The 23717-nt window shown below is 42.5% G+C and overlaps 1 protein-coding gene across 1 annotated transcript in view; it reads left to right on the top strand.

The window, feature by feature from the left end:
* The window catches only part of LOC132820007 (sodium- and chloride-dependent neutral and basic amino acid transporter B(0+)-like), a 110247-nt gene that overhangs the window by 22293 nt on the left and 64237 nt on the right, over positions 1 to 23717 (top strand). The window contains exon 5 of the mRNA XM_060831934.1: positions 22767 to 22875. Within this exon, the coding sequence (XP_060687917.1) occupies positions 22767 to 22875 (109 nt within the window). The remainder of the gene's footprint in view (positions 1 to 22766; positions 22876 to 23717) is intronic.

Below are 23717 nucleotides of genomic sequence, written 5' to 3'. Positions count from 1 at the left end.
AAACAATAGCAAATTTAGTCTCCCTTAATACCATTCGCACCCTAGAATATAGTTTTAAAAGGATGTTAACAACAACTACTCAGATTTATATAGAGTTTTGTCCTTAACATCAGTGACAAAACTGAAATATGTTAGAAGGGCAGAAAGAATACGTAGAGGCTCCTCCAGCCTGGCGTTCAACACAATCTGATGAATTTCTGCTTAGCCTAGTGCTCAGAAAGTGACCTTTTATCCTGAGGCTAGACTTCCATGTTCTAGATTCTCCAGTCAAACAAAATAAAGGGTGGGATATTCTGTTCTCAGAGCTGGTGAAAAGATTGGTAGATGGGTGAACTTGATCGGGTGAGAGGCAAAAAAGTCACATTCTCACTGTTTAATTAACCTTCAACAAATAATTTCTCCACTTTCAGGTGCTGGGTTAGTTATCTCACCAGCAAGTTATGAGTACGATGGATCATGAGTAAGTCTCAGCACTTGCCTTAGATTACACAGTGTATTTTATTACATGACAGTAACTACGTACAGGTTACACTAATCCTTAATGCATTTTGATTTATTATCAGCCATATGCAGCAAAGACATGTGTATCTCCATCAGGAGACCAGTTCAGACTCCAATTGATTCCTAACTCAGAATTGTGGGACATCAGCAGATTGGGTGGAGATCAATGTAGCTCAAACATTAACTCTTTCAGAGTGTTAGTTTATACAGTAGACACCCATGAGGATCCACAGACTGATGTGGGGTTGTTGCACTGCACTGTGCGTGATTCCACAGGGGTCATTCTAAAGCAGACCACAGTATTATGGACGAGACCAGACCCTTCTAAGATATAGTAAAGAGATAGCCTCGACCCTACCTTTAATATTTATTTCTAGGCTAGTGTAAGGTGCTGTCTTCCAGATTTGATTTGATTAGTCGACTACTCGGCTTTAATCAAAACAAACATTATCCTTATGACGCAATTAAAATACAAAAATAAATGGCATAACTTTAACTGTTTTGAAATACTTAACAGGATGATTCGTACTTAAGTAAAACATTATCAACTGTTCCAATATAAGGAGCATCCCATAAACACACACTTGACAAGGCAATTTAGTAAAACAGTTAAAGTCGTCATGTGCTGCCTCTCTTCTGTCCAACAGAACAAAATACTGAAAGAAATAGTCTACCTCATATTATTTCAAAGAGGAAGCCTTTCACCTAAGACTCTAACAGCAGAGAAGTCAAGTTGTTAGCTCAGCAGCAGAAGAAACCATCTCATGAACTAAAAGAAAAGCTAAACCTTTCCTGGGTCTGTATGAACCCTTCACCCATTTATGCCTCTTTTGTCTCATGAAAAAAAACACTGAGGGATATTGCCAAACTATTTACCAACTGTCAGCCTGCAGCAGACAGTCTGGTCTCTGTGGCAACACCTCTCTGCAAGAGAAACAGATAATATATCTCTCTTAAAGGCACAAAACCATCACAATAGGGCTACTGAGGAAGATACTTCGACCGATGAAGTACCGTGCTGTAGACTATAAACAATGTGTTCGGCATCATAGTTGTTTGCATGTCTTCCACAACCTGACTTTACCAAAGGGTAATGTCTCAGAGGTGAAGAGATGAAAGAATGAGTTATTATTTGAGGAGGTAGCTGGAATTGAGGATGCTGTGATGGCCCAGGATGGCTCAGGTGGATATAAGGAATACATGGCTATGGTCTGATGAACTAGGGAGTGGCATGAATACCTCAATGCTGCACACCCCTCAGGGAATTGAACTACACTGACACATTTCTTTGACTGTTCTGTTTTTTATTGGCCAGCCTGCCAATTTAAAAACATTGCTGTCTGCTTCCTGTCTGTATTCATCAATTTTTCACATTTACATTCCAATATCTTGCTGCCTTCAATGATCAATGCGAAACAACTGCCAACAACTTTTAATCACGTAAGCTCTTTCGAACAATGCCATTAAATCTGTATTACCTCTACTCATCACTTCTGCCAAAAAAGCATCACTTCATGTGTCTTTGGATGAAATCCCATTTGCCATCTACCTGTCCATTTGGCCTGAATAAACATGTCACAGAGGTCAAATATCTTTCTTTCAAAAGCTTCTTTTAGATTTTGAATGCTCCATTTTGATGTTTTTTTTGATTTTCAGGGGTTCCTTTTCCATTCTCACTCACACTTCCGTTAGGTGATGCAGTCAGGCAGGAACATTATCTTCTGTACACGTGTTGACATGTATGGAACTGAGACCTAACTCAAAAGCAGAATTTGAAGAATCCTCAATTATCATCCTCCATTAAACATATAATCAGCGCACCCACGATAAGCATTAATATTGTCAGCACAGCAGTATTTTAATCAGTATAAGGCAATAGGCAGAAGTTAGAAACTGAAGCTTCTTTCAAAAATAACTGACGAACACTGCAGCACAGAAAATCATTACCCTACCCTGTCCACACTGGTGAAGTCACAACTAACACATTTTCATTGGATATGCTTGAAGTTGGAGGATTTTAACCGGCCAGTTATTATCCTTTTTACTATATCTTAGACTCGATAGATTTTAATTTAACAATTTATCCAACATTGCTTTTAATCAAGCATCAATTCTTACTTGCATATTTGAGTTCTAAACTTCTTCCAGCTGCCTTATGTAAATGTTTCCTAATTTCACTCCTGAAGGTTCTGTCTCTAATTTTCAGGTTATGCACCTTTGCCATAGACTCCCCTAAATTAATTGTTTGCTTATTTGATTATTTTTCTTCCCACTATAATATCTAATTAGACTTCCCCAGTGTTTCCTTCACTGACTAACACTTTGAAAAATCTTCAAGTCATGAAAAACACTATTAAAATGCAGCTGTTTATCATTGTTTGGGATCTCAGTTCATACAAAAAAATTGCAAGCTTAACTTTAACACAGTCCTTGCATCTCAGGTGTTCATGGTATGCAAAATAATTTGAGAGATGTTAACACAAAAAACAAACCTGTTTTTATTGAAATGAATCTATTCAGTATTCAATTATCCAAATAATAGTGTGCATTAGAATAATATCCACTGCTTTTTTTCCTGTACAGTCTTGAATTTACACAGCCTTAAGCTAAAGACGTCACATTTATTTGCAAGGAATTCATTGTCTCAGAGGCTTGACATTTTTCTGACCAACAGTAAATTTTTAATTGACAAGTTTAAAGCTGTTCTGTTCCCTTCACAACCTTTTCCCTTTACACCTTCTTTTCTTCCTGGCCTCTACATTGTAGCCTTTCTCTCCTAGCAACGCCATTTCCCCCTTGTAGTCTCTACCAACAGAAACCACTGTCTCCTTGGCAGCGCTTGCCCCACAGCAACATCTCCTCATGGCAGCCTTGTTCCCATCAGTGTCTCCTCATTGCCTCTCTCATTGGCAGTCTCTTCCCCCAGAGGAACATCTCCCCAACAGCCTCTCACATCATTACTGTTGTGGTGCTCAGGATTATGTGCCCCCCACTCACCTCTGCTTACTGCTCCTGCAATCACAGGCTGTTTCTCCCCGACATTTCTGCACTAGTCACCCTATCAGTAGCAAATGTGGGAGAAACAACACATGATTGGAGAGCAGCCCCTTCCAGATGCTGAACAGGGTTTCTTTTCTTGGTCACTTCCACAACTGAAATGCCCAGGTCTTTTTGGGCCATTCAGTATGAAATCACACATGAAATCTGTGCATTTGGAACTCATCCATGTAAAGCAGCAAGTTAGCATGTGTGCAGGGTTTGAGTTCAAGGCAGACGAGGAATGAAGCAAAAACGAAGGATAACTTAGGATTTATTACTAGAAATCATGAGGATAAGAAAATTATCATTAAGGTGCTTCATCTGAATGCTCGTAGTATTCGTAACAAAGTAGATGAATTAATGGCACAAATCATTGTGAATAATTATGATGTAGGCATCACAGAGACGTGATTACAGGGGTTTCAGGACTGGCAGTTAAACATCCAAGGATTTACAGCTTATCGAAAAGACAGGGAGGTGGGTGGAGGGGGCAGGTTGCCTTGTTAGTTAAGAATGAAATTAAATCTATGGCACTGAATGACATTCGGGTCAGATGATTTGGAGTCTGTGTGGGTGGAGTTGAGGAACCTCAAAGGTCAAAAAAACATGATGGGAGTTATGTGCAGACCTCTTAACAGTGGTCAAGACCAGTAGGGTAAGATGGACTGGGAAATAGACAGGACATGTCAGAAAGGCAAGGGGGACTTCAATATGTAGGTGGACTGGATGAATAATGTTGCCGGTGGATCCATAGAAAGGGAATTCATGGAATGCTTAGAGAATGGCTTTTTGGAACAGCTTATGATGGAGCCCACAAGGGAGCAGGCTATTCTGGACTTAGTGCTATGTAATGAGGCATAGTAAGGGAATACGTAGGAGGCAGCGAACAGAATATGGTAGATTTCAGTGTGCAGTTTGAATGAGAGAAGGCAAAATCGGATGTAATGTTGTTACAGTTAAATAAAGATAATCACAGGCGCATGAGAGAAGAACTGAAGAAAATTGACTGGAAGCAGAGCCTAGTGGGGAAGACAGACCAACAATGACAGGAGTTTCTGGATGTAATTTAGGACACAGTACAGAGGTTCATCCCAAGGAAAATAAAGATTATCGGGTGAGGGGGTGGGGGTGATTAGACAGCCATAGCTGACAAAGGAAGTCAGGAAATGTGTCAAAGAAAAAGAGAGAGTCTATAAAGTGGCCAGGAGCGCTCGGAAATCAGAAGATTGGGAAGAGTACAAAAACAAACAAAGAATAACAAGAAGAGAAATAAGAAAGGAGAAGATCAAATGAAGGTAGACTAGCCAGTAATATTAGAAATGGTAGTAAAAGTTTCTTTCAATACATAAGAAACAAACGAGAGGCAAAAGTAGACATTAGGCTGCTCCAAATTGATGTAGGAAGGCTAGTGCTGGGAGATAAGGAAATAGCTGAAGAACTTAATAAGTACTTTGCGTCAATCTTCACAGTGGAAGACACGAGTAATATCCCAACAATTAAGGAGAGTCAGGGGACAGAGTTGAGTATGGTAGCCATTACAAAAGAGAAAATGCTAGAGAAGCTAAAAGATGTAAAAATTCTTAAATCTCTTGGCCTCGATAGGCTACATCCTAGAGTTCAGAGGAAATAGCGGAGGTGTTGGTTGTGATCTTTCAAAGCTCATTAGTGTCAGTGAAAGTCCCAGATGATTGGAAAATCGCTGTTGTTATTCCCTTCTTCAAGAAAGAATCAAGACATAAGATGGAAAATTATAAGCCGATTAGCCTAACCTAAGTTGTTGGTAAAATTCTAGAATCCATTGTTAAAGATGAGACATCTAAATTCTTGGAAGTGCAGGGTCAGATTAGAACAAGTCAGCATGGATTTTGTAAGGGGAGGTTGTGCCTGACAAACCTTTCAATACTTTGAAGAGGTAACAAGTAAGTTAGACCAGGGAAACCCAGTAAAAACAATCTATCTAGACTTCCAAAAGGCCTTTGATAAGGTGCCTCATGAGAGGCTGCTGAGTAAGATGAGCGCCCATGGTGTTTGAGGTGAGCTACTGGCATGGATTGAGGATTGGCTGTCTGACAGAAGGCAGAGAATTGGGATAAAAGGTTCTTTTTCGGAATGGCAGCCAGTGACCAGTAGTGTCCCGCAGGGTTTGGTGTAGGGGCCACAGCTGTTCACTTTATGTTAATGATCTAAATGAAGGGACTGGTGGCAATCTGGTGAAGCTTGACGATCTTTGGAAGTTATGTGGACAGGCAGGTAGTACTGAGGAGGTGGGGAGGCTGCAGAAAGATTTAGACAGTTTAGGAGAGTGGTCCAGGAACTGGCTGATGAAATTCAAAGTGAGCAAATGTGAGGTCTTGCACTTTGGAAAAAAGAATACAGGCATGGACTATTTTCTAAATAGTAAGAAAATTCCTAAAGCCAAAGTATAAAGTGATGTGGAAGTGCTAGTCCAGGATTCTCTAAAGGTTAATTTGCAGGTTGAATCTGTGATTAAGAAAGCAAATGTAATGTTGTCATTTATCTCAAGAGGGCTGGAATGTAAAAGCAGCGATGTGCTTCTGAGACTTTATAAAACTTTAGCTAGGCCCCATTTAGAGTAGTGTGTCCAATTTTGGGCCCCACACCTCAGGAAGGACTCACTGCACTGGAGCGTGTCCAGCGGAGATTCACCTGGATGATCCCTGGAATGGTGGCCTAACATGTGATATACACTGAGGATCCTGGGATTGTTTAGAGTTTAGAAGGTTGAGGGGAGATCTAATAGAAACTTGCAAGATAATGCATGGCTTAAAAGGGTGGACTCTGGGAAGTTGTTTCCATTAGGTGGGGAGACTAGGACCCGTGGGCACAACTTTAGAATTAGAGGGGTTCAATTCAGAACGGAAATGAGGAGACATGTCTTCAGCCAGAGAGTGGTGGGCCTGTGGAATTCATTGCCACAGAGCACAGTGGAGGCTGGGACGTTAAATGTCTTCAAGGCAGAGATTGATAAATTTTTGATTTCGCAAGGAATTAAGGCCTCCGAGGAGTGTGCGGGTAAGTGGTGTTGAAATGCTCATCAGGTATGATTAAATGGCGGAGTGGACTCGATGGGCCAAATGGCCTTGCTTCCACTTCTATGTCTTATGGTCTGATGGTCTAAAGTTGGAGGCAATTTCTATCATTGTCACTGCTCACCAATTCTTGAAGTCTGGTTTCTTCCGCAAGGTCTTGAAGTACTATTCTGCATTCTGGAGTCAGGCTATTTAGAGTAAACACAAATCAAATCATGGATCCAGTATTGATCCTTGGGATACACCACTGTATATTACCCTTCACTATGACAATAACCAATTCCTATAATTCATTGTATTCTACATTTAAGCCATTTTAAAACACAGTTGGACACAGGTCCTCCTATACCAGAAGCATCAGTTTTATTAACCAGTTTTTTTAATGTGTCAAATGTATTTTTAAAATCGATATATACAACATACATTGGATTTCCATCATCAGCATTATCCATTATTTCATTAAAAATTATCAATTAAGTTAGTCAAGTATGATCTGCCTTTTGAAATCATGCTGTCTATTCTCCATCCATGCTGATGTGCCCCCTTAACGCCATGACCATTTTATTTGTACACTAATCTTTTCTCCGACATAACTGAATACCTTTGAAAATCCAAATTCTTCATTATTTGTAACCAAGAAAGCATCTAACAAATTAATTGAATATGATTTTCCTTTAGTAAATATGTATCGTATAATATGTTTGTAATGGGTTGTTAGGTTTCTCTTGATAATAACATTAAAACATTTTTCCATCAATTGATGTCAGCTGCCTGGTCAGTCAGTTCCTATTTTCACTTTCCTGTTTTTTCTTGGAAAGTAATGGTACATTTGCTAATTTCACTGAGACATTCTAAACCATAGGGATTCTGAAACATATTCACTCATTGGTCCATTATCTCTGTAGATACCTCTTTTCAGATGAGGGTGTACCCCTTTAGGTCCTGGGGATCTATTGGCTTTTCATCACTTAGTTTTTTTCCAATACTTTTTCACTGCTGATATTAATTAGCTTAAGTTCCCTTTTATTATTAGTTCCTTGGGTATTCTCTATTTCTGGCCTTGACTTGATATGGCATGAAATGCTGGTGATTTGCAACTATCACACTGTGACACTTTTATTCACGCCTATAACATAAAGATGAAATGTGGGTTATGCAGTACTAAAGAATTCAATCGACTTGTTATAGCTCCTCATATTTACTAGTGTCCACTACAGTCACTGACAATTGTGCGTTTGGACTCAAGCTCAATAATCAAATGTACTGTAGTATGTTTCTCAGCATGTCATGCTGCAAGAGGCTAGAGGTCAGTAAGATGGAGACTGAGAACTTTGTACCACTATGTCACATGCCATGATATATTGCTGGCATCATGACCATTTTTCGAAATGGTATATCACACGTTGATGTTGAGATATAACCTGACATAACCCTTTTTTCCAAAGATAAGAGGTCGCAAACAGACAAATGAAACTGTTTTATACAGGTACCTGTTGTCCTTTTAATAATTATAAAAATATATTGAAACAGTATTAACAACATTAATAGAGTCATAGAGATGTACAGCACTGAAACAGACTTTTCAGTTCAACTTGTCCATGCTGACCAGATATCCCAACCCAATCTCGTCCCACTTGCCAGCACTGGACCCATATCCTTCCATAACTTTCCTATTCATATACCCATCCAGATGCCTTTTAAATGTTGCAATTGTACTAGCCTCCACCACTTCCTTTGGCAGCTCATTCCATACATGTATGACTCTTGCATGAAAAAGTTGCCTCTTTGGACTCTTTTATACCTTTCCCCCTCACTCTAAACCTATGCCTTCCAGTTCTGGACACTTCCCTCCCCAGGGAAAATACCTTGTCTATTTATCCTATCCATGCCCCTCATGATTTTATAAATCTCAGCCTCTGATGCTGAAGGGAAAACAACCGCAGCCTATTCAACCTCTCTCTACAGCTCAAATTCTCCAACCATGGCAACATCCTTGTAAATCTTTTCTGAACCTCGGATAGTAAGCTGATAGGGGGATATGAGTCACTCCTCCTTTGACACACATGCCTTAGGTTGGTTTGACAAAGATCTGTGATCCATTGTCAGATACTATCTACTTTGATATGCCAAATAAACTGACAATAGTAGGAATTATTTAAGTAATGCTTACACTCATCATATTACCAATTCATCAAACAGTTATTAGTTTAGTGAAGTTATCAGTCATGAGGATATGTCCTGCCCGTGCACTGTAAGCATGTTAGTTGCTATTTTTCTCCAGTGATTAAAAGGAACATTGTCCAGATGTAGAGGTTGCTGGGGTCGGTCAGTTTTGCCTTTAGCATGTGTCTCTGAGTTGCTAGATTTCCTTATTCATCTCAGACTTTTATCTATTTCATTAAGGAGTGAGGGCGAAGCTGAGGTGGTGGAGGTCAGGTCCCAGATCAGTCACAAGCTCATTTCCTGGTAGGACAGGCTCAAGGGGTTAAATAGCCTTCCTCTGTTCCTGTATTCATATTTATAGTCAGGAAGTCAATGAAGGGGTTCCTGTGCATGGTAAAGCAGTCAATGAATCATTTCTTATGAATGTTTGTTTTTGAATTAAATTAGAATCTGAGGAATTTCATCAGTGTTCACAGTGTGAACAAAATCTTGAAGATCCCTTGTGATGTGGTGGTAATGTCCCTTCAACTGAGCCAGCAGGTCTGAGTTCATTTCCTATCTGCTCCAAAGATATGTAATAACACTTTTCAACAGGATAATTGAAAAATACCTGGACAAAACCTGTTAACCTTATAAGGTGTCTCTGTGCAAAGACATTTGACCTTAGACAAACTGTTTTCTATTGTTATTTTGTTCAGTCAAGTGGTTTTATGCCGTACAAGTTCAATGGATGAGACTGGGGAGATCATCTGGTATTTAGCCCTCTGTCTGTTTCTGGCCTGGCTAATAATTGGGGCGGTGTTATCAAAAGGAATCAAATCTTCAGGAAAGGTAAATGATTAGTGCTGAGTAGAATTAAAACAATTATAAAAATACAGATTTCTATAACAATAAAACTAGAGCTTATAAATTATTTGTGAAGTGGCTGGTTTATCTCCCAGGTAATGTTAACAGTGTCTCATTGAAGAGTGGAAGATTCATAAAACTTAATTGGCACTTCAGGCCTGAGGGAGATCTGTAGATCTTTCTCCTGAGGAAAAGAACAGCAGTATTCCTGCAATGTCTCCCTCATTTTAAGGATTTCAGTTACTGCTACAGGGACTCTGGGGAATTTTGTTTCCCTCATGCATGTGTTGAACCCTGATCTTTAACCCAAAAGTACAAATTTTTTGTACTACTACCCACTTCGAATATGAAACCAAACATGCTGTGATGTAAACTTACTGGATAGCAATATAGAACAGCACACCTGTGAAGGTATGTGTTCAGCTTCTCGTGTTTGCTTACAAGCTATTATCCCCTTGCATTACTGTTGGTGGTTGGGTTGATGGGAACAGTCTGCGACATAGTAAGTACAATAGCTTGTTTATAGGTCAGAATGGATTACAATCTCTCCAAAATCTCTCTCTTGTGACAGCAAACTCCCTATCTTTGAATTAAAATCTTACCCTTTGACATATAACTTTTCATGAGTATATATCATATCTTAGAAAAATAATGTATGATTTAATTTCAGTTACAGTACCTATCTCAGTTTCAAATATGTACTCCAGCTGATTATTATTTCTCTAATTCTATTCTGTTTCATTCTCTGCATCGATTAAAATCCTATTGCTTTAATATTCAGTTAAGTTGAATACTTTAAATGGGGAATATGGGAATATCTAATAATTTATTCTGTGCTCAGGTGGTTTATTTCACTGCGACATTACCTTATGTGATTCTGACCATACTCCTGATCCGAGGGCTTACCCTGGAGGGAACCTCTAAAGGAATTGAATTCTACATTGGAATCCAATCAGACTTCTCCAAACTGGCAGAAGTTCATGTACGTACACGACAATAATCCATAGAATTTCAGTTGCCTCATCAGAATCAAAGTAACATCTTTGACAGTTATAGTATAGCACACATTGAGAGATGTACTTTTGGTCAGCTGACTGAAATCCTGCAGGAGTCTGGACGTGAAGCTGTTCAGGGCTGTACTAACCTTAGAAAACACTGATAATACATACCCACCTTGACTCCATTAGAAAGAGGTTTTCTTCCAGGAGACTGCAGATATCAGCAAAGACATGGCACAGAGGTCTGACTGTTGCAAGGCACTATTTATCTGTCAATTGAGGAAGCCAATCCTCTACTTACATACCTTTTGCCAGGCATATATCCCCCTTGGAACTAGGTCTCTGTCTCCACCATGTCTGTGTGATGGAGATGGATGTGCCTGTCGAGAGGGTTGCTGCTGTTTGTCCTTGTGCTGTTGCTATTGGTATCCCTCCTGTTCCTCATCAGAGATCCCAATTGGATGTGTACAAGCTCCCATTCTGCAGTGCTGCTTTATAGCAGGGCAGTTCAGATTGAAATGAGGTTTTTGTTTGCATATTTATTCAAGGGATACATCACTGGCCAGACCAGTATTCATTGTCCATCCCTAATTACCTCGAGGGTAGTAGAGGGCAGTAGTGTGTCATACTTGCTATGGATCTTGTACATAATCTAAGGTTTTTTTTGAGATGACTGAAATTATATCCAACAATATATTTAACTTGGCTCTCAGGTACAGTCCTGGGAGTGCAGCGCACTGTCACAGACAGAGAAACAGCTCAGCAGTTTCTGTCTTCAAAAGATTTCAAACTTGACAGCCTCTTTTAGTGAGAAATCTCCATGGTGGTCTCATGTTATTGACTGGCAAATCTGTGCATCAGCTACTAATGCCACTTAAATTTTGATTGGTTATTGATATGGTCAAACTAAAGATCCAACACATTAATGGGTTATTTCACATGAGTGGTTCACAAGAATGATCCTGGGGACAAAGGGCTTGACATATGAGGAGTGGTAGAAGACTCTGGGTCAGTATCGATGAAGCTTAGAAAGATGAGGGGTACTTCATTGAAACTTACGCTATACCGAAAACCTGGATAGAGTGGATGTAGAGAAGATGCTTCCTCGTAGTGAAGGGATGACCTTTGAAAATTAAGATGAGGAGGAATTTCTTCAGCTAGATGTTGGTTCATCTGTTGAAGTTATTGCTACATGTTGGTTCATCTGTTGAAGTTATAGCCCAATAAAGGCAGCTACAGAGGTTTGAGGGAGGAGCTGGGTAGAATCGACTGGGAGAGGAGCCTAGCAGGAAAGACAGTGGAACAGTGATGGCAGGAGTTTCTGGAAACACAACCGAAATTCATCCCTAGGAAAAAGAAGCATGGTACACCAAAGTGAATCACTTCACACTTTTCCAGGTTGAACTCCATCAGCCCAGTTCTGCATTCTATCAATGTTCCAATGCAACCTACAACAACCCTCCACACAATCCACAACTCTACCAACTTTCATATCATCCAAGTCATTTATAAAAACCACAAAGAGCAGGAGTCTTAGAACAGATCCCTGCAGAACACCATTGGTCACCAAGCTCCAGGCTAAATACTTACCATCTATCACCACCCTCTGTCTTCTATGGGCCAGCCAATTTATATCCAGACAGCCAGATTTCCCTGTATCTCATGCCACCTTACTTTCTGAATGAGCCTACTGTGTGGAACATTATCAAACACCTTGCTAAAATTCATGTATACCACATCCACTGCTCTACCTTCATCAATGTGTTTTATCACATCCTCAAAGAATTCAATAAGTTTGTGAGGCATGACCTGCCCCTCACAAAGCCATGCTGACTGTCTCTAATCAAACTACAATCAATCAATCAAATAATCATAAATCCTCTCTCTCAGAGCACTCTCCAGCATTTGCCCACCACTGACATAATTCCAAGGATTATCCTTTTTCCCTTTCTCAAACAAGTATTTTCCACCCTCTAATCACCCGCTACAATTCCAGTGGCAAATCATCAGCAAAGGTGCAGCAATCTCTTCCCTCACTTACTGTAGTAACCTAAGAATTATCCTGTCTGGACCAGGGGATTTATCTCTCCTTATGTTTTTCAAAATTTTCTGCACATCTTCCTTCCTAACATCAACCTATTCTAGCATATCAATCTGTTTCATGCTGTCCTCTGAAACATCAAGTTCCCTCCCAGTAGTGACTACTGAAGCAAAGTATTCATTAAGGACCCTTCAAGTTCCCTTCACTATCCCTGATCGGCCTGACCCTCAATTTGGCCATCCTCTTGTTCCTCACATAAGTGTAGAACGCTTTAGGATTATCCTTAACCTTACCCACTAAAGCTTTTTCATGACCCTTCCTAGTTCTCCCAATAAACCTGTGGAATCTCTTTGGATTATCCTTAACCTTATTTGCCAAAGCTATCTCATTTCTGCTCTTTGCTTTCCTGATCTCCATCTTAAGAATGCCCCTACCCTCTTTATATTGCTCAAGAAGTTTATTTAAACCAAGTTGTCTCTATCAGACATATGATTCTTTTTTTCTTGACTAGAACCTCAATATCTTTATTCATCTATTGTTCTCTAATCCTACCAGCCTTACTTTTTACTCTAACAGGAACTCTGAACTCTCGTTATCTCACTTCTTTTTATTCATTTGTGGGATATGTGGGTGTCGCTAGCTGGGCCAACATTTATAGCCCATCCCAAGTTGTTCTTGAGAAGGTGGTGGTGAGCTGCCTTCTTGAACTGCTGCAGTCCACCTGCTGTGGGTTGACCCACAATGCCTTTAGGGAGGGAATTCCAGGATTTTGATCCAGTGACAGTGAAGGAATGGCAATATATTTCCAAAACTGGAGAGTAAATGGCTTGGAGGAGATCTTGAAGGTGGTGGTGTTGCCCTTGTTCTTTGAGATGAAACTGATAGTGGGTTTGAAAGGTGCTGTCTAAGAATCTTCAATGAATTTCTGCAATAGTTCTTGTAGATCGTAAAAACTGCTGCTCCTGAGCATCGTTGGTGCAGAGAGTGGATGGTTGTGAATGTAATACCAATCAGTGGGCTGCTTTATCCTGGAAGGTGTCAAGCTTCTTGAGTGTTGTTGGAGCTGCACTCATCCAGGCAAGTGGGGAGTATTCCATCACATTCCTGACTTGTGCCTTGTAGATATTGGACAGTCTTTGGGAAGTCAGGGTTACTCGCTGCAGTATCCTTTGTCTCTGACCTGCTCTTGTAGCCAATGTTTTTTATATGGTAAGTTCAGTTAAGTTTCTGGTCAATGATAACCCCCAGGATGATGACAGTGGGGGATTTGGTAATGGTAACACCATTGACTGTCAAGGGGTGGTATTTAGAATGACTTTTAGTGGAGGTGGTCAATGTTACTTGTCACTTGTCAGCCCAAACCTAGATATTGTCAAGATCTTCTTAAATTTAAACATGGACTGCTTCAGTATCTGAGGAGTTGCAAATGGTGCTCAACATTGTGCAATTATCATCGAACATCCCCACCTCTGACCTTATGATGGAGGGAAGGTCATTGATGAAGCAGCTGAAGATGGTTGGGCCTAGGGCACTACCCTGAGGAACTCCTGCATAAGTGTCCTGGAGCTGAGATGACTGACCTCCAACAACCATGACCACCTTCCTATGTGTCAGGTTTGACTCTAACCACCTAAGAATTTGCCCCTGGATTCCCATTGATTCCAGTTTTGTTTCTGATCCTTGATGCCACACTCAGTTAGCTACAATTTTGATGTCAAGGCCTGTCACTCTCCCCTCACCTCTGGAATTCAGTTTTTTTTTCAATGTTTAAACCAAGGCTGTAATGAGGTCAGGAGCTGAGTGGCCCTGGTGGAATCCAAACTGGGCGTCACTGAGCAGGCTATTGCTGAGCAGGTGCTGTTTAATAATACCGTTGATGACACCTTCCATCACTATACTGATGAACAAGAGGAGACTGATGGGCCAATAACTGGACTGTCTGGGTTTGTCCTGCATTTTATTTCCAGACAATTTTCCACATTGTTGGGCAGATGCCAGTGTAACTGTACTGGAACAGCTAGGCTAGGGGAGCGGCAAATTCTGGGGCACAAATCTTCAGTATTAGGTGGCTATTTTGCTTGCCATTGTACCAGGGTTTCAGATATCTACTCAGAGTTCAAAAACTATTTTCAAAGATAGGGGGAGGGTCCAGTGGTAATGGTCTGTGTAGGTAACAGCAAATTACAGAATTTGAAGATTATAACCTTTGGATGATTACCTAACTCGCCTGTAAATTAGCATAGGCCAAATCCAATGAGGAAGACAAGGAGACTGCTGAAAGCCTGGTGTGGGAGAGATGCACTCTGATCTGTGCGCCATTTGCACTAGGGAAAGGTGCAGCTGTACCATTGGGATAGTCTGAACTGCACTGGGGCCAATATTTATGCAAAGGGTGTCAAACTATCTAATGGTGTCAAGGGATCAATTATGATAATTAATGGCATATCAAAAAGCACAGACATGGTAAGAGAGGAATATACAGGCAGCTCCCAGGTCAATTTGTTTACATGTCATGAGCACAATTCAGGACAATGGGAAGCAGCCATTCATAAGTGTAAGAAATGTCAGGTCTTCAAACTTGAAAATCAGTACAGGATCATGTTCATAATTACTCGCATTTGTAAGTCTAACATTCTGAAATTGGGGAGCCCCTGTGTGGGATACAACAGAGTTCATGTGGGTAAGTCTGAGAAGGGTAAAGGAAAGACATTATTGTGTTGAGACAATCGGAATTCAAACATTAGCCGCAGGCATGAAACTGGTTGCAAGTGAATTATCCTTAAAGGAAACATCTGGCAATTACGGTAGGAGCAAGTGATGTTGATGAGCAAGTTTTGGTCATGCCTAGCTTAACAGATAACTACAGAATAACGAGAAACGTCTTGTGGTTGGACATGTAAAATGTGATTGGTTAGAAGTAAATGGGATGATAAGTGGACACTAAGGATTGGGTAAACAAGAGAGCATAGAATGGAGAAATAAAGTATAAGAATATGAGGCAAATACAGATAGATCTGCTTTGCATCACCTTGCTATGTACCATTAACGCCATGCTTCTGCAATAAAGATTTCAAGAAAACATTGTGTAGATCCCTGCCTGGTTATTCCTACTATCGGGGACATGAGTACCCAACAACTAGGCGTAGTCAGCAGGATCGCAAAAGGATAAAGGGGAAGAGGTTTTGAAAATCATTTCAATCTAATCGTCACCGAGAGGTAAGGACTCTTCATGTAATAAACATCCAAAGCGGGGAAGTGGTGGTCTGAGATTTTCCCTGTCTGACGCGATCTGAAACTGCTAGACAGTTTCGATCTGAGACATAGGACAGAAAAAGGAGAGCCATTGACTATGACTCTTAGAGAGTCTATTTTGGTTCAAATCTAACCTGAAATCCAGGGATAATGTCTAAATTTGAACTACCTACCAAAGTTAAAGGTGGTCAGGCACCACCTGACATTGTTGTGGATGACGTCTTGTAGAAATTAAGGGAACATATTGAACAACAACTTGACCATCCTACCACTCTGACTAAAATTTGTCTCAAGTATGGAACCTCCATGGGCAGTGGTCCCTGGATGATATTAAATGGGTCTGGGGAAAGACTACCCATATAAAAATAAGAAAAAAAAATTGCTGGTCACTCTGTGTAACACAACAACTCAGATAGAGACAAGAAATAATTGAAAAATTGAATTATGATAGAGAAATTCATAGTCTAAGAGAGGAAATAAAACCTGTTTGAGAGGAATTAAAAACCACAGAGAAAGAATTGTCACAAACTCAAAAGGAATTAGAACAATTAAAACTACGTCACACACATCACCTCCTCCCTACGTGATTGCCTCATTGTATCCAAAACCCTTGCCTCAACCAGCCCCTCCAGGTGATGGCCCAGATAACATTCGTACTATCAGTGGTGCCCACTGCCCTGAGGGAAGTTCTGACACATCCATCAGTTCAGAAGGTAAGAGGCACCCCCTGTTGTTATGAGGCCTGTATGGAGGAAACGACAGAAGGGAAGAAAAGTAAAGATTGAGGGAGAGGTTTGGGATAAGATATAAATGTATCCAATTTTAATCCATGAGACAAACTAGTTGAAAGTAGGCCCAAAGAATTGCCACACCTGAAGAGGGGAGGTATGAAAACATGGAAAGGGTTAGAAAAACTCAAGAAAATATCTACCTGACAGTCTATGGAAGGAGTTCTAATCTTGTTTGCCACAATGGGGAACAATGCAGGACAAACATTGTCCTGCAGGGTTAACAACCACATGGGGCAGGAAGAACAGACTTTAAATCACAGTTGGCAGGCAATCCACAATTGGCTGCAAAAATTTGGACCATCTAAAACTGACTGGAGTAAAAAACCTGCATGCCAACAGAATGGAAGTGAAGATGTTAAAAACTTTGCAGAAAGATTTGTTGATGTCTGGATCAAGCTTCCTGGTCTAGCTCCTAATAACAATCCAGAGAAAGAGGATGAAATTTGGTCCTAGTAAAGGCTGCTTTCGGAGCAGCCTTACAGTTTGAACTAGCTAAGATGTTAAAAGTACAATGTCATGATTTGGATAAAAGCTCACCCACTTGTGGTGAAGTAATAGAGGAAGCTAATCATCTGGGGGCAAATATAGAATTGAAGCTCAGAGCCATGCAGACCATAGAGGCTCCTAACACTGAGAAAAACCCAGGGAAGTGCGACAGTTGTGGAAAAGAGGGTGATTTGGCTAAAAGGTGCAACTCAGAAAAGGGAAATACTGACAAAACAGGGCCCCAAACTGGATAAGAAAGAGTCTGGATGGGAGAGGTTGTTCTTGAACGAGCATCTTATGTTATTGGAACAGCTCCAGCGCTGTAATTAACTTCAGGTAAAAGAACTCATTAATAAAAAACTAGAGCAACCCATCGCCATCTTTGAGCCCATTATTTTCACGGCCATCGAGAACCATTTGGATAGCTGCTATATTTTGATGGGGTGGGTGATAGGAAAGTTGACTGCCTTTTTGACATTAGTGCAGAACTAACATGTTTACCCTTAATTGATGGACATAGTTTACCTTTGGAGGGATAGCGGAGAACTGCTGTAGGAGTAGGGAGGAAAGAACTAAGACTTGAGAAAACTAAGCCTCTACCAATAAGATTGAAGCCAACGAGATTTTTACATCTGTATGGGTTAGACCCATACCACAGGCCCTATTAGCGATAGATGTATTAACTCAATACATTTGCTGTTACACTTTGAGAATGGCCATGTTAGTGGGCGGCATGGTGGCACAGTGGTTAGCACTGCTGCCTCACAGCGCCAGAGACCCGGGTTCAATTCCCGCCTCAGGCGACTGTGTGGAGTTTGCACGTTCTCCCCGTGTCTGCGTGGGTTTTCTCCGGATGCTCCGGTTTCCTCCCACAGTCCAAAGATGTGCAGGTCAGGTGAATTGGTTATGCTAAATTGCCCGTAGTGTTATGTAAGACGTAATTGTATGGGTGGGTTGCGCTTCGGCGGGTCGGTGTGGATTTGTTGGGCCGAAGGGCCTATTTCCACTCTGTAAGTAATCTAATCTAATGTTATTTGGTCAATACGACATCTCAAACAGGAAGAATGGCAGAATCATCCCATTTGGGCAAAGGACAAAAATGACTGCGGCCTGTTAAAGATGACCCACTTTTACTGGAGTTCTCCCAGCATGTACTAAACAATACTCCATTAGTTTTGTCTCTGTTGCTGATGTTTTACCTGTAATCAAATGATTAGAGCAACAAGGTATACCAGTAGAAGTCCATAGTTCATCTGGTTAAAAAGACAGACTGAACTTCACATCTTACAGTAGATTACCGGAAAGTGACCCAATGCATTGACCAAAAAGCACCCTTGGTTGCAGATCCCTGTGCCATTTTTAATTCTCTTTCACCCAAATACAAATATTTTTCAGTGATAGACATGGCCAACGGATTTGGGTCCGTTCCTTTGGCCTGTGAGGGACAACCATGGTTTGCTTTTCCCAGCCAACAACGACAGTATATCTGGATGCATCTACTGCAGAGCTTTCACAGTCGCCCTACTATATTCCACATGGCCTTGCAAGATCATTTGTGGGAATTGCCTCTGATAACATCCACAATGATTCAGTATATGGGTGATATTCAAATAGCACTCCAGACTAAGGAACAGCATAGGGCAGTTTTAAGCATTCTCCTTGATCGTTTGTACTCTTTAAGGCAAACCTGAAGAAGGTGCAACTCGCCCAAGAAGAGGTAGAATACCTGGGACAAAACATTTCAGCAGGAAAACATGAAATAAGGCAGGACTGGACAGCCGTTACTTGAACAGCCAAATAACCCACTACTATTCGGGAATTCAGATCTTTTCTAGGTCATTGTAATTTCAAGTGAAACTGGATTGGTAGTTGCGCACATCTAGCTCCGCCACTGAATGATCTCCTGAAAGAAAAGAGTGAATCCAAGCAGACTGACCCCAAAGTAGCATTCTGCCTTCCAAAAATTAAAATCTGCTGTGTGCTCAGCCTCAGCTTTGGGTATCCCAAATAACAGGAGACCTTTTCACTCTTCATGTCCATGAAAAGGACAGTTATATGAAAGCTGTACTGCCCCAGGAAAACAGTGACAGACATTGGCCCATTAGCTACTATTGTGTTATGCTCGGTTGGACCCAGTGGCGCTGGGATCGGGTAGCCGTTTGAGAGCTACGAAAGGTACCTCCAAGGTGCTAATAGCCACAGCATCCTGTATTGAATCAGAAACTGATTGTGAAGTGCCCTCACACAGTCCTTGCCATGTTGTCTATGAGTCAGGCCTCCCACCCTCTTGGAAGCTCCCAACCTCCACCTTGTTGCCACCAGTTCAGTCCAATTTTGCTCCCAACCCTGCAGAACCAATTGGTGGTGGGGGGGTTGTGGGGAGAGTTGGGAGGGTGGGGAGGAGGAGGAGGGGAAGAGACTGATTAGGTCAAAGGCGAACATGATTGTGCGGAAATTCTGCAGCAGCTCGGGTGGCTAAGGAACCCTTGCAGAATCCAGATTGAGTTATCTTCATAGACATATCTTTGTTTGTTGAGAATTGTACACAGAACGCCAGCTGGGCTGTTACTAGCCTGCATGAAGTCATAGCCCCCAAGGAGGTCTGTCAGTGAGCACTTCAGCACAGCAAACTGCTCTTAGCTGCAGGAACCCCAATTAGAATTGGGGGTGAAGCTCATAATCTCCGAAATGCCGTACAATTACCACAAGAAGTCTGTATTTTAAACTGTAAAGTCCATAATAAAGAAAATCCCATGGAATTCTCACTGTTTTTGAAGCTGCTAGAAAGGCAGCCTCTGAAGGTAATGGCTGACAAGAGACAGTAATAACTAAATTGCAGACTTTAGTCACAAGTGACAAGATTTAAAGACAATGAAGGGACAGTGTTCATGGGAAGAAAAGTGGGCATGGATTGAAGTAGGACTGAAATTGTGTGGTTAATGGTGTTTGAAGGCAGAGAGACCAATAAACCGGTAACACCACGAATACTAGGAGCTGGAGGCCAAAGTCTCGGCTCGCCTAGGCCGCTGGACAGGACTGCTCTGAGTGCTATCTTACAGGAGCCGAGTGCTGGTCATAAACCAGCTGGTGGCCGCCATGCTGTGGTACCGGCTGGTCACTTTGGTCCCTCCTCCTGGCTTTGTCGCTGACATCCAGAGAACGTTGGTCAACTTCTTCTGGGACAAAAAGATGCACTGGGTCGCTGCGCAGGTTCTGAGTCTCCCTATTGAGGAGGGCAGTCAGTCGCTGGTGTGCGTCCGCACCCAGGTCGCGACCTTCCTCCTTCAGACCTTGCAGCGATACCTTTACGTCGAGCCTCCTCCTAGGTGGTGCGCCCTGGCGACTTATTTTTTCCGCCAGGTGCGTAACCTCAACTACGACACGCAGCTCCTGTTCGTCGACCGTGACGGTTTGGAGGTCGCCCTCAAGGTGCTGCCTGTCTTTTACCAGGACCTGATCACTGTCTGGAACATGGTCGAATCGCGCCGCGCCTACCCTCCGGCAGGAGTAGCGGCTGTCGTCAGGGAGCAGTTGCTCAGGAATCCGCACCTCCGTGCTCGCGGATTCGAGTGGCTGTCGGAGGGGAGGGCCGTGGCGACGAGGGTGACCAGGGTCGGGGACGTGCTGGGTGCCGGGGGCCTGGGCTGGACATTGCCGCAAACATAGCGAGCAGGGCAGCGGTAGATGTCCGGTACGTGGCCACCGCCATCCGACGCCTTAAAACGCTGGTGCTCGGGCCCGACGTAGTGCACCAGTTGGAGGATGCTCAGGTGTGCAGTGGGATCCCGTCCGCGCTCACCCCAGCCCGGACGGAATTTCGCATTGGCCCCAAGGTCCCGTACTTCCCGCGGGAGCCTGTGCCCCACAACCTGAGCCACCTCCGGAATTTTAATTTTGTTTCTTTTCAGGGGGTGAAAAGGCGGGCCTTGTATCGACTGCTGCTGCACACCGTCCACCTCTTCTCCCTCATCCACCGTCCGGACATGCCCTGGCGTGCCCATTTGCCACCGGACGGTGGGGATCCCCAGTGGAGGGCCCTTTACACGGGAGTCCTCCCCCTTTCTCTCAGGGATCTGGGGTGGAGGGTGCTGCATGCAGCAGTCCCCTGCAACCGCAGTTTGCGGTGGTTCATGGACTCCCAGCCCAACTGTTTGTTCTGTGGCGCTGTGGAGTCCGTGGACCATGTGTATATTGGGTGTGGGCGTTTGAACTCCCTTTTTGATTTTCTGAAAAACCTCCTCCTCTGCTTTTGGTTGCACTTCAGTCCCACGATCCTGATCTTCGGACACCCGGTGCGGAGGAGGGAGGGCAGGTCTGAAGACCTCCTCGTGGGTCTGCTCCTGGGCCTGGCCAAACTGGCCATAAACAGGTCCAGGCAACGGGCCGTGGAGGGGGTCGTTAGGGCCGACTGCCTGCACTTCTTCTGCGGTTACGTTAGGGCCCGGGTGTCCTTGAAGAAGGAGCACGCGGTGTCCACCAACACCCTGGAGTTGTTCAGGGAGAGGTGGGCGCCGCAGGGAGTGGGGTGCATCATTTCCCCCTCCAACTCTATTTTGATTTAGTCCCTGCCCTCCCCTTCACTGTTTGATCACACAGCATTGCCCTTTGATGTGAAGGGCACTGCTTGTCACAGGCCATTTGGGTGTTTCCTTTCTTCCTGGTGGTGGAAATTAAATAAAGATTTGTGCAACTTGTGTCTCTTACTGTGTCTCACAATTGCATACACACACCATGGGTGCAGGGGCAAAAATAAGCACTACCGCAGTTAGGCGGTAGTGTGGGACTTAAAAAAAAACAAAAGAAAGGGAAAAAATAAAAAGAACACCACGAATACTAATGACATTTCTGGCACAGAAAATTTATTGGTGGGGACATTTGTTTCCATTACAGATGATGGCAAGGCTCTAAAAGAGTTAGTGAGGAACAGGATTCAAGTAACATACGCTATTTGTGGTAAATCGTTGCGCAACATGCAAAAATAATCCTGGACCAACCACAGTGATTGCACAATTGAGACCTCTGGCACCTGCTGGGCTCTTCCAACATCTTCTTAGATATCCCGACCAAAATGTCAAGGATATTTCGAAGTTTGAGTCACTCTTAATAAATTGTCAAGCTGGGTGGAAGCATCTCCCACTCGGCAAGCCACGTCCAATCATACCACTACAGCCCTCTGTAAGGAATACATTCCCCGATGGGGACTCCCAAGTTGTATAGATTTGGACCAAGAGACTCAATTTGTAGATGCATTATGCCAGGAAGTGTAGAGACTGCTGAGTATTAAGTGGGAACTGCATTGGCCTAATCACCCTCAGTCACTGCGACAGGTGGAACACACAAATCGGATTCTGAACCAACACTCGGCTAACTATCATCAGGAAGGATTGCCTTGGCCTCAAGCTCTGCCTCTGGTATGATGTAGCATTTGAGCTATCCCTAATTAAACCACAGGTATGAGCCCTTCTGAGGTGATAACTGGTAGACTCATGTCTTTACCTGGTACAATTGATCTTAGAACAGCAGATTGTCAACTATTGAGTGATTCATTGTTAAAGTATTTCAGGATCTAACCGATTCTGTACATTTTGCTTCCCAACAGGTGTCAGCAGCTTGAGGAGATTCCCCTAAAGGTGTTCACGACATCATTCCCGGCAAGTGGGCCTACGTTAAGAAAATACACAAAGAACCGTTGGGTGCCAAGTGGGAAGGTCGGTATCAAGTTCTTCTCCTATCACCTTCAGCCATGAATATGCAGGGCAGGAAGACTTGGATTCATGCATCACATGTGAAAAGGGCTAACACCCCTGCCCCATTGTGACAAAGTTTTTATTTTTGGAACTCGTAATTGTTTTGATCTCTTGGGTCACATGAACATGCACTGTCAGGCACAAGTTGTATGCGAATACTTTTTTGTGCATGTCTTATGTTTATCCTGGACATACGAATGTCTCCAGCTGCTGGGTTTGCTCTCATATTCCCATACATTCAAAGGACGGTATCCCCTTAGACCCATGCCTTTTAATGTATCTGCAGTGGCTGAATGGGTCACTCTCCAGAACGAATCCCACATGGCTGCCACATCTTCCACAGAGAAAGGGATATATTGGGTGGAAATTAATGGCACCAGAGGTATGTGGGAATTGACAGGGTACAGTTTTTCGGCATTTGAATGCTGGTATCGAACTCAATTTAATACCGTCCGTATCACCATCACTAATACATCAATGGTGGGAAAACCGTTATGTTCTATTTGTCTCACTTGATTTAAGCCGAAGGGTTGGTTTGCAGGTCAGAGTAATTGTACCTAATATTTTAATGGCACATCTGATGCTTGTCTTCCATCTAAACTTAATTTTATTATCTCACATCAGCAGAAACTTTTGACCACACCTGGCTCCCGAACTATATAACTCAGTTTATCCTGTGCAATGGACTTTTTTTTGTTTGCGGACATAAGGCTTACACGTGGTTACCTCTGTCATGATCTGGTTTCTGTTTATTTAGCTTTTTTAGTCCCTTTTATGTGTCATACTCTACCTTTCATCCCTTA

The sequence above is a fragment of the Hemiscyllium ocellatum genome, chromosome 11 (assembly GCF_020745735.1).
Source record: "Hemiscyllium ocellatum isolate sHemOce1 chromosome 11, sHemOce1.pat.X.cur, whole genome shotgun sequence".
Lineage (NCBI taxonomy): Eukaryota > Metazoa > Chordata > Chondrichthyes > Orectolobiformes > Hemiscylliidae > Hemiscyllium > Hemiscyllium ocellatum.
This window is presented reverse-complemented; position numbering and strand designations above follow the sequence as displayed.